The following is a 12,662-nucleotide window of genomic DNA, read 5'->3' as shown; positions in this document are numbered from 1 at the left end:
CTAGATTAGGGCAACGTATTTCTTCTTGACTGCGGCTAGGGTAGCCTCTTATCCTCCAACGTCTAGGGCTTCTACTCCTAGATTTCTTTTCCACTAAAACCCAAGACAAGTGGAGAGAAATCAAGATAGAAGTGTGTGTAAAAAATGACTCTCAAGTCATCTCCTTTTATACTAAAACGTTGAGCACATGTGGGGTTTATTTGGTTGTTGGCCGACCTTGACGATTTGTCTTATAACACAAATAAATTCATAACTCCATGAATACTTATCAGAATCGGATGATCTTTAGATCAATCCTACACCTCTCGATGAGAGGGATCCAAGAAAAAGCCATAAATAAGATGACCCACATGGAGTTTGGCCCTAGTTGCCAATCTTAACAAAGATGGATTGCACTTGATGCTATTTTGGTTATGTGCACCCTTACATGCTATGTAAATGAAAACTTTTGCATATTTGTATATAGATGGTTTGGATTCATATGGATGCAGCACATGAATATATATGTTTTTCTTTTAAATATGTATATTTTATGTGTTTTTGGTAAACCGGTTTTTTCCCGGTTTTTTACCGGTTCCAGTCCGGTTCCGACTGGTTCTATGTAAATGAAAACTTTTGCATATTTGTATATAAATGGTTTGGATTCATATGGATGCAGCACATGAATATATATGTTTTTCTTTTAAATATGTATATTTTATGTGTTTTTGGTAAACTGGTTTTTTCCCTGTTTTTTACCGGTTCCAATCTGGTTCCGACTGGTTGCCGGTCCACAAGGTTTTTCGGTTCAATACCTGGTTCGGTTTTGAGAACATTGCTTGGCATGATGCAAAATGTCTCCCTCATTGAGAGTGAGTGTTAATGTATTTGCAGGATTGGGCAGACCATCTCCTAAAAAGCCATGTTGATTTGGCTGGGTCATGTTGATTTGACCAGGGGAGATACATTCACCTAAGCAACCATGCTGATTTGGTCAGGGGTGAATGGCCTAGGGGCAGACCTTCTCCTGAGAAGCCATGCTGATTTGACCAAGGGATTTGGATACATCTACCTAAGAAGCCATGTTGATTTGGCTAGGCCATGCTGATTTGGCCAAAGGTAAATGGCCTAGGTTACTCACATTCCCTGCTCCAAGATGGAGTGATCTATATCTATAAACGTGCATGTGAGGAGATGCTACATCAACTTAACAAGCTCAAGAATTTTTCTTGTGGAAGGATAAATTTCAGCTAAAGGAAAACCTGTATGCAACTAAAGAGAATACCTTCCTCACTATGAGAGAAGGTTGATTTTGTGTAGCATCAAGAGGTATTCCCATGTGGCAAAATGGTCTTCAAGTCGACCTAAGAAGAATTATGAAAATATAATTTTTGAAGTGTCAAGTCGGCCCAGGAAAGTCAAGTTGGCCCAGCCTACAAAGGGATGTGTCCCGTGGGTTATTTCACCTCATTCGTCAAGTATAAATAGAGGGAGTGATGTCTCATTTTCTCCACCAACGAAGAGCAAGTTTCTTCTCTCTCTTATCTCTCTTGGACAGCCACACATGTAGAGGAGGACAGTTTGACCGAATTTGACTGGGTGCTGACCAAGCTGATTTCATATTTGTTTGACCAAGTTTTCATTGGGTGTTGATCGAGGCTGTTTGACCGCAGGGTTGACAGCAGACCACAGGACATTGACTGCAAGGTTGACCACAGGGCCAAAATTGACCGCAGGCCTGTTTGACCAAGCTGAGTTGACCAGTGTTGAAATTCTGATATTTTGGCTGGTTTGACCAGCATTGACTTGCTGAAGATTTGACCAGTTTTTACTGGTATTAATTGGCACAGATTTCTAGACAAATTGCTGATTTGCTGAAGAGTAATTTCTCCTAAAGAAATTTGTTGGGTTTTCTCCTAAAGTTCGGTTTCCCAAGAGGTTTTTATTGTCTCTATTGTGCATGGCTGTCTTTCTATGATCTTTACTGTTTCTGCTACATTTACTCTTGAAATTTTCTGAAGTGTAGTTATTCAACGACAGTAGTGATACTGTGTGAAAATCATTAGGAAGTAATTATCTGGCAGAAAATTGTATCTACTGTACATCTTGTAGAAAAATCAACAATGAGGACAACTGTTGCTTTATCATCTGCCCAAGTTGCAATTTTATTATCCCTCTGGGCACATTAGAATCTAGATAGCATTTAGGTCATCTGTGGTAGCTGCCAGGTATTTTTTATTTGACAAAGATACACTTTTCGTATATTTCTGACAATATTAGTAGTCAAAAGAAGCATTTTTCAATCTTTTCTAGTACTACTAGCATAGCTGGGGTAGCCTGTACTTGTGTAATGTTAACATAATTATCAATTATCTATGATGTTAGAAAAGCAAAAAATGGTGATTCAATGCTTAATGAGTGAAAATACTGAATGTGCTTTCATCTCTAAAATCAAAAGAATAACCCAGAATGAATAGGGAATGGCCTTAAATTTTTCAGGACAGAAAGGAGATTTATTGCCAAGCAAAGGACACTACGAATCTTAGCAAATTGTCAAAATCATTGCTTTATCGACAGATGACCAGACACAAAATCAATCAAAGAGCTATTGATGATAATGTTGATTGAGACATAGAAGTTTAGATCCCAATATGTCATCACGATTCACAACTGTCTCAAGAGTCGGTTATTAGTCCTTAACACTGACTCGTATGGAGATAGAAATGGTCAGAATGACAAAACTTTGTTATTTATCTTCTGCTTTGGACTAAGCAACAACAAGAACAATGTACAAAACTCAGATTGAGGTAGTTTCAATATAAAACTCTCTACCACATACATCCATCAAGCCAAATTCAACAGTTCAGACAATGCAGCATTTAGTCATCCCAACATTGTTGATCATGATATATACTTGGAGTACAGTCTGAGTGAGAGCCTAATGGTTAAAGAACATGTGTTTTCTTCTTGGAGTTCATAGATCTAAATCCAGAGGGGGCATACGATATGTACACCTCTATGGCCTAAGCAGTCAAATTGCTGTGCTGAAGGGATTTTCTTCCCACAAAGAATGATGGTCTCATGCATCAGTTTGCATTTGACTAGGCTATGACCTTAAATTAGATTATTATTATTATGACATACAGGATCCAGAAATTGCCAAAAACTGACACAGGGCATGACTTGCATTGCTGACAAGGAATGCGACAGTCTAAAAATGATAGTCACAAATGCAAGAAAACAGCCTAATAACAGATGTTACAAAACCCTCAAAACTATATTTATAAGATAAATTGAAGATTCTTATGCCAGTGTCACAGAAATAAGCCTTAGTTACGATTAGTTGTACAAACTCTGAATTAAACTAAAACCCAGAACAATGCAGAAGTTCACATAATAGTGTCTAAGTCTTTATCAAATTGTAATATAACAATTAATATGAATTAAGCAGCACATAACACAAGTATAGAACTTCATACTAACATGAAGAATAATCCAAAATTCAAAGGACAGTAATGAGACCTACAAATCTGTAAGAAATATAAGCAGTAGCCCATCAAGTCTAAAATCCTCAAAAAATATTGTACATACTACAAAGTTCAAAGTTCCCATCAATTAACAAACCCATGGAATACCATTCAGAATTTACACAACTGAATACAAACAAATCAAGAACATTTAATCTCTATATCAATCAATTATAGGTATATTTAGTTACAATATTTTTCGTTATTTGTTTATATGTGAAAATCAATGTAACGGCCCTCATAGAGGAATTCTGGACTGTGTCTGGGCACCTTCTGATTGTAATTCTTATTCTGCTTGAATGAGATAGTTGAGATCTTGTCTCTAATTCATTGCCAAATCTAGGTTTCAAATAACACGCTACATGAAGTGGACGAAGTTTCATTGTAAACGTCAGCCAAACCAACTCTTGAAGCAGACAGATCCATGGAAAGCTAATATTGTTGACTCCATTGCTCAGGTAGCATCCTTCAGTTGAACAATAAGCACTTGAAGATGCTCAACAAAAGTAATTTACAAGCAGTAGGGTCATTTACCTCCAGACACAGGGGCACCTTTCAGAAGACTTGGATTAACTACATTATTTAATATCATTAGTGGAAGAAATAACTCATGTATCTGTTGTACGTCAATCAACCAGCCTACAATGTATTCATAGTCTGCCAAAGACTGTTAAAGATGCTGGAAAGTATTGTCAGTGATCTGTCTCAAGAAATTTAATTCAATCAATTTGATTCAAAATAATCCATCTGTCCATAGTGATCACTCTGACCAATCCCCTCTTATTCATAATTTCGTCTTGGGCTAATCTGCAAACTATTATAGAGACAATAGCTTGACCAATCCTTTTATGCCGGTCATCGATTATCCCTAACGCCATTCAAATCCTGTACCAGAAGAAGTCGATATACTATTGTGTGTGCCATTGTTTATCCTTTCAAAATCCACTTTCCAAAGGACTGCCATCATCCCGTGCCAACTAATAGGTTGCCAAGCATAAAATATCCTAATCAGTCCAGTGGAGCAATTCCTTATTAATAGTTGGCATTGCACTCTATGACTAGGTAACCATAATGCCCTCACTTCTACACGTTGGGCTCAATCAAAGGCCATGAGCCATTGTACAATGCAACCTCGGCTTTGGCATTAACCGTAAACCTCAATTCTTACACCACGAAGGCACACCTACAAATTCATTTGAATATGATCTAATGTACCAGAAGGTTCAACAAACAACTCAATCCTTCCATTTGTTTAAGGTCAACATATACTCCTCTAGGCTCTTCCCCAATCAACTCTATTTGGTTTGATCTTTGTTAGTCCTAATTCCATATTTGACTGGCAAAAAGTGATGGCAAGATTTATTTGTGAAGATTGAAATTGTTGCTTTGCTAGCAATGCTCCATACTTCTTGAGAGTTTGAATTGGCCTTCTCCACTGTGTTCCACAGGGATACGTCAGCCATGGTGGGGGGCATACCCCACATTTCACACTCCCAAGATCGGGAGGCACCTACAAAGATGTTTCCCCACGTCCCCCTTTTGGGGAAATGCAGGGGAAAACATTTCCCCAGTGTAGGGGGCATGTTTCCCCAAAAGAGGGACTTCTAGGTGCCCCCAAAAAAAGGGGTGTTTTTGGACGCCCCCATAAAAAAGAGGTACTTCTGGGCATCCCCCACCAAAAAGGGGTGCTTCTAGGCATCCCACCCCCGCCCCCCATTTTTGCCTATAAAGACTTTAAAAATGAAAAAAGAAACAAAATAAAATATTAAATTAATAAAAATAAAAGATAAATTACATACACACCTCATTTTCATTTACCTTGTATTCACTTTCACTCCTCACTGTTCATTTTATTTTCAATGTTAATTGTCCTGATAATTTTCAATTTTACCTTTTGAGTCTTAACTCTAAATATTGATGACCTCAAACTGAGTCTTTGACTTGTTACTCTTTACTAATTTTTGTTTTGAGTAATTTCAATTTATTATTTAAGACTTCAGTATCTACTATTTTTCTTAGCACTAATTAGATTCTAGAATGATGAATTTAAATCAATGTTTTACTCTTTCTATTTCATTTATGGTTTATAAATCAATGTATTTCATTATTGAATCTGAATCTAAATCATGTTTATAACGTTCACCGATTTGAATTTAGTACTATTTTATTATTTACCATTTACATGGCACAGTGATGAATTTGCATGGGATGGGTTGTTATTGTTGGGATTTTATCTATGTTGCATGAGTTTCTGGAACGTGGGAATGTTGGGAACTTGTGTATGGGTGTCCGGAATGGCTAGAGGTTTCCCCAAAATTTACAGGAAACGGCTAATTGGGAGCGGTAATATTATATAATAAAAAAATTAAAAATATAAAAATATAAAATATTTTTTTTATTTCAATTAACAAGCCATCTCCTCAACACGCCAAAAGTGAGGTGCCTATATATAATGTATCATACAGTATGAAAGTGCTCAGCAATTGGACCCTCAACCTAGAAACATGGTTTGACTATAATCTAATTCCTAACAATGAGAAGGTTCAATTTGACAAGTTGAAGGTTACAAGTCTTGCCAAACTATTAGTTGCAAAACATGCAACAGATTAAAATCTAACCACCACCTGGATTGGACTTGTTAAAGGCCTTAGGCTCACTTTCTATCCTTCCAACTACAAACAAGGTATTAGAGTCAAGTGGCTTTCCCTACATCAAGGATACAACATGCATGTGTTAAGACTACATCCACCAATTCAATCAGTTGCAAATTCTTCTCAACATTACTAATCCAACTAACTTGTCCTCGAGTTTAAAAGCAAATTGTAAGAACATTTGTATTCTGAAATGACGTAAGTGAAAATCACTAACCTTGACACTACATACAATCAAACACAAATGGCCAAAAAGACATTTTTAAATCAATGCAAAATTCGACAACATTCATTCTCCTCCAACGTCTCCATATCTGCACCTTGAAAGCTTGTAACTCCTACTACTATAGGTTCATCATTTTTTTGCCATCTTCTTTTTTTGATAAGTTTGGTCAATATTGCAATAAATAAAAACATGACAAGTCCAAATGTTTCGAATTGATGAAGAAAACTTTGATTGTTGAATCTCTTGATGAGGAAGAAGACGATGTTCCCATCAAGATTTGTAGTGAAGACATGAGTTATGAAGAGTTGAGGTGATTTAGTAAAGTCACCTTGCTATAGCACTCTACTCCTCTAAAAGCTCGAGATAGTTTATTCATCACACAAGCACATCTCTCCCATGACTTTTACACTACTCATATGCTTGGCAATGTCTCACAAGAGAATGTCACTACAAAATCCATCATCAACAAGTTGCACTTGCTAGTGTACCCTCATACTCATCCTCATGAACTTGGATGGAAGGATCATAGCTCCTCTTCCCTAATCAAACACACACATGCATTGTCTCATTCGCTTTTGGTCCTAAATTTGTGGATAAAATTATTTGTGATGTGACCGGTATGGACAGTTATGGACTATTGCTTAACCAACCCTATCAATACGATCAAAAACCCAAATATGATTCGTTGAACAATATCCACATACTACATAAAGATAACACAAAGCATCTTATCTGCAGTACACTTGATCTAACACATCGAAGCTGTTCCTTCAGCTAGCAAACATTCTAACCTTTATCCAAAAACAATACAAACAACAACACCATTCAATCCCAAATTTTGAGCCTCAAGTCCATTTAGCAATTTTATAAGACTCTTGTACACCTTCTATTATATTACATCCTTCAGGCTTCAACATTTGCTTTTGTTTCTCATGTCCCTCTTCATGATCGACCTAGTTGCCTCGAGACACTACTTCAGGAGAACAACCTAGAAACTTCAGTGTTTCTCATCACTTGGAAATTTAGTTTTGGTAGTCTCTTCTTGTCGGTTCCTATTACCTAAACCATATCACCGTTCACCTAAAGCTCTCAATCAAGTTTCCAATGCTTTCTGCCATGATCTTTCGAATTTGATCTTTCTAAGTCGATTGAGCATCCACAATATTGTCAACACTCATCATGGATCAACAAGTATGATTAGACATCTTGCAAATCAAGTTCATGACTCGAAGTCTCATCGAGATTTCACTGCTTCCAACCGTGTCACTATGCAATCTATGTTTTCGCAGTGCATTCAACATCGACTACCACAACATAGGTTGCATAGCGACAAGGTAGGAAGCAGGAAGATTTCACTACTTCCTACCTTGTCGCTATGCAATCTATGTTTTCGTAATCCACTCAACATCAACTACCGCGACATCTTCCATCTATCATGAAACCATTGGAGACCAATGCCCTTATTGTTTGGAGGAATGATAGGGATATTTAGCTGATATATTTTCATTATTTGTTTGCATGTGAAAATCAACGTATGACAAATATTGTCATGTGTTGTCAATTTGTTTCATGACATCTTCTCTCTAACTATATATTAATGTGATTATTTGCTAGTTTTTAGTACCTTGTTCAGATACGTGCTATTAAAGGCATGTTAGTTTTTCTTATGTAAAGTTGTTTAAGCTTTATGATTCCTTCAATTGCATAATCAAAGATTTTTCATTCACACTTCGATGTAGAACTCTCCTAGAATGGTTCAGATCCACATCAAACAGATAACTAAGTTATCATCAATATACAGCAATGTCAAACGAGTTTTCCCCAATTTGGCAACAAAATATTTAGAGACACATCCCATAGACATTTATTATTGTTTGAAAAATGCCACTTACATAATACATAATACGTTACACCAGGAAGTTTCAGATCCCTTACTACGAGGAGACAAGAAAACAATGAGATCTGATTGCAAAGCGAGATCTACACTTCCCGCTTTCTTCCTAAAACTTCTAAAACTGGCCCTAGACATGACAAACAAATCCGAAAAAACCCATGTACAATTTCGTCACATCTCTGCTTCATAAGAAAACGAAAACCGACAATTCTTCCAAAAGCAAAGAAGAATGTAAACCATCAATTGTTCTGAAAGCAGAGAATACCAAGTAAATACAGCCATTGAAGATCTCAAACGTAACAAATTTAGCCGTAACACCATTACGATTACTCGGAACAATATTTGAAAAGCAGAAAGGACATCTGCATTGAAATCCAAGAATTCGGCAATAATTAAATTTCTTTAAAAAAACCTATCTTTTTCGAGCAGTGAAAGGTTTTCCATCGTTGATTCATATCAGCATATTTCCTAAAAAAAAGAAAATTTGTGCGCTTTATTTTTCTCAATTTTGGGCTGCCCAAGTAACTCAATGCTTATCAGACGCCCATACTCTCACTATGGCTGCGGGGCTTGGAGGTGCACACTGGCCATTCCCTTTGCATTTTCCGTTACAGCGCGCATACATTTCAACACCCTTCAAAGAACAAGAAACCCTCTTCCTCTCCCTCTCTCTGCAAATGAATCTCTAGAATTCGAAAATCTTCCTCTTCTCCTCCATATTGTGAATGCCCGTACCTTTACGTATCTGATGCCTTTGAATTGCGAAAATTCAGCTTCAATTCAGAAAATCTTTTCATGCATTGCGTTTTAGATTTACCTGGAACAGCAGCGGCAACCTTCTCCCACCTCATGTTGGTGTCTTTGGGGAAGACCTTCAGAGCATTCAGAAGTGCTATATCTTCTGCAGAGCTCCACCCGAACTTCTTCCCTTTGTCCTCCTCATCATCCGCTAAATCTTTGCCCTCCGCCAAATTCATCTCTATTTTGTCTGAAATTTTCCTCTGCACCAGAAACTTAGCAAACGAATCATCGTCCCCTAGCTTCCTTTCCCCGAGCGATTTGACCTTCTTAACAATGGAATCGACGCTGCGTGCCCCTCTAAAAGCTTCGGCAATGGCCTCGTAGCGCCCGGGCTTACCAGGAGGGTTTTTCGCCAGCTGTTTCTTCAGCAATTCAACATCCTCCGCCGTCCATTCTCCGTCATCAGAAACCCTAGAAACCACAGAAACCTTAGCACCTGCTTCTCCATTTTTGTTTCCTTCCGGAATTTCGTCTGATCTGGGGATATTTAAAATGGGTATTTCGGGATTACTGTTCTCTGACCGCTTGGCCTTTCCTCTATAATTTTTCCGTTCGGGTTCCGGTTTTGGGGTTTCGATCTGTGGTTCTTCAATGATTTCGCCGCAGCCGACTCTGATGTCGCCACCGGTGAGGGAAATCGGGGCGAACGGTCCAATGGCGAGTGACAAGCCGATCCATGTCAGTAAGATCTGCCAAATGCCGGGCAAAAGGCAGCCGTAACTGAAGATTAAGATTCCTGTTGCTATGCAAAATGCTGCGTGTTTTCTGTCGATTGAAGCAGATTGTTGGGGAGCGGGTATGGAGGATGCCTGCAACTGAAAACGGGGCCTTGGGTCTTCGTCGTAGTAATCCATGTCTAAACTGAAATATCAGACGAGCATGTTAATATATCATTGATTGATCCGAGCAAATGCACTGGTTTTAAATAAGCAGGGTGTCGCTTTGGCAGATCAGAGACCTTAATGAGCGATAGTTTTAAATTCAACAGATTTTTTCAGAACTGCGTGGGTTCGCTTTGGCAGATCAGCGACCTCACTGAGTGATAGTTTTAAATTCAATAGATCTTTTCAGAACTACTCGTTCGTAGGTAAACGTAAGTATCTGAATCGGAATGCAAGATAGTGCTGAGTTGAGAGGGCTCAGCCTTTAAGGGAGTTGGCGCTGACCTCCAAGGGCAGACCATCTTTGAATTTGAAGAACTAGCAGGTTATTATACGTACGCGAAGTGTAGTTCATATGGGAGATCTAGAGCCATATGGCTATTCGAGCATCCTCTATCATATGTATATGTGTCCTTTTGAAAAAATAAAAAAGACCATTAGGTTGGGTTAGCTTTCACTCATATTATTATTATTCGATAGTATTATGCACGATTTATTTTTTTAAAGCTTCGTCAATATATTTTTATTTATAGCTAGAGATACTACACGGAGAGCTTTTCATATTAAAAACAAAAAAAATAGTTTGGGAAATCATGTATTCAACGAGGGATAACCACGAGACACCATTATCATACCTAAGTAGTATATAGCGCTCGCTATGCGATTGACTACCTATTAATTGGGTTGACTTGTTTTTCATTTTAATCATTTAACCAAACTTTTTTATGTCACTGAGCAATGTAGGAGAGATTGTAAAGTTTAAGTTAAGTTTCCTTGATTGGGCAAGCAAATGAACCTCTTATTGTAGCCTCACTTCAATTAACCTGAGCAATGTATTGATTTTACAACTTTATCCTAAGTTCTAGTTAACATCCAAGAAAACTTTACAACATACATTATTCTAAGTTTGATAACTTTAGCACTAACGCTAGCCTTTATGTATCATATCATATCCTAAGTTTTATATTCAGTTCGAATGGTGTCATGTAACCCACTGTTGGCATGTTAGCCATTTGTCATGCTTCAACCCACGCTTCAACCCATTGTCAAGCTTCAAACCCACTGTTGGCATGTTATCCATTTGTGAGGCTTCAACCCACTGTCAGGCTTCAAACCACTATTGTCAGGCTTCAAACCCACTATTGGCATATTGGCCATTTTTCAAGCTTCCCACAACTACTAAAACAAGCTTTGCTCCCGTCTTCGCTTTTGGTATCTTTGCTCCCTTCTTCGTTTTTGGTATCGGATCAACCGGCTCTGGTATTTTCTGCAAGTGCACTCCCTTTCTTGCTACCTTAGTAGCACTCTCAGAGTTGTTATTGTAGCTAATAGATTTTTAGTGGAAGTAGAGTCTGTCTCGGAAGCGAATCCATAAAAAAACACTGATTCCAGAACCGTATATGCTGGTAATGTACCCTCACTTGTGGGAGGCGGGAATAAGTGAGTCAGCTAGCTTTAGAGATGGGAACAACCAAGAACCATGTACCTTAGCTTTATCATGTCTAATATTGTTATGCTCTTAACCTGCAAAAAGATACCCAAACACAGAATATGCGAAGAAAGATACCCAGAACATAGAAGAGTGAGAGACAACAGCAAATATTTTATTATTCAGAAAGCAATGTTCACTGGCCTCTTCGAGGGGGCAACCTCCAATAGAGCAGAGCTCGATAAAAAATAAGACATGATGCTCCTCGCAGGGAGTCTCTATCCTTTATATATGACTCATACATGCAATACCACGGATCAATAACATGGGTTTTATTAATACCATCTATCTAATACTACGACCCATTTGCAACTAATTGTGGTCCCGTCATTAATTGCGGGTTAACCACTTACAATTATTAATATGGGCTTTATTGACTCTTGACTATGACTCGATCCCATTACATAAATAAGGGGGTTAGGGTGGGACCCTAACATGCCCTCTGCCTTAAGACTAGCCTTGTCCTCAAGGTCGAAGCTGCGGAAACTGCTGAAGAATAGCGGCTGGTTCTCAAGTTGCATCTTCCGGAGAGGTGTCTTTCCACTTGACGAGGACTTCCCTAATCATGCGGCTCCGCAGGTGCCTGTCGCGTGTGTCTAGGACATGTTCAGGTTGGAGCCAGATTGACCCTTCTTTGTCCAATTCAGGTAGACTGGTTTGAATTCTGCAATTGTTCCCAATTACTTTCTTGAGGCATGAGACATGGAAAACTGGATGGATTTTTGTAGTAGGTGGCAAAGCCAACTTGTAAGCCACTTCTCCAATGCGCTGAAGTACTTGATATGGTCCGTAGAATTTTGGGGATAGTTTCTGACAACCCTTGTCTTTGAGTGATGTTTGCTTATCTGGTTACAGCCTCAAAAAGACCTAATCCCCTTCTTGAAATTGGCGCTCTGAGCGATGTTGGTCTACCTGTTGCTTCATGTGGTTTTGAGCTTGATGAAGATTCTCTCTAAGAAGGGCGAGCATGGTTGCGCGATGTTGCAGGAGTTGATCCACTGCTTGTACTTTTGAGCACCCCTTGATATAAGAAGTAGGGGAAGGAGGGAGTTGACCATATACTGCTTCATAGGGAGTCATTTTGGTGGTGGCATGATAGTTGGTGTTATACCACCATTCAGCCAGAGGTAACCACTGTACCCAAAGATGTTGCTTTTCTGAAGTGAAACACCTAAGGTAGGTTTCCAGACATTTGTTGACCGCTTCAGTTTGAC

At 38.5% G+C, this 12,662-nt stretch overlaps 1 protein-coding gene across 1 annotated transcript; it reads right to left on the bottom strand.

Annotated features, from left to right (window-relative positions):
* Positions 1-8,455: 8,455 nt before the first annotated feature.
* Positions 8,456-10,326, bottom strand: MAMYB (Duplicated homeodomain-like superfamily protein). Its single transcript, XM_089447694.1, has one exon. The coding sequence runs from the start codon at positions 9,930-9,932 to the stop codon at positions 9,015-9,017; it is 918 nt and encodes a 305-aa protein (XP_089303820.1). The 5' UTR covers positions 9,933-10,326; the 3' UTR covers positions 8,456-9,014.
* Positions 10,327-12,662: the final 2,336 nt, after the last annotated feature.

The sequence above is a fragment of the Pinus tabuliformis genome, chromosome X (genome assembly GCF_031772625.1).
Source record: "Pinus tabuliformis cultivar Carrire ecotype Pingquan chromosome X, CPIR1, whole genome shotgun sequence".
Lineage (NCBI taxonomy): Eukaryota > Viridiplantae > Streptophyta > Pinopsida > Pinales > Pinaceae > Pinus > Pinus tabuliformis.
The sequence above is the reverse complement of the archived record's forward strand: the minus strand, read 5'-3'. Positions and strand labels throughout refer to the sequence as shown.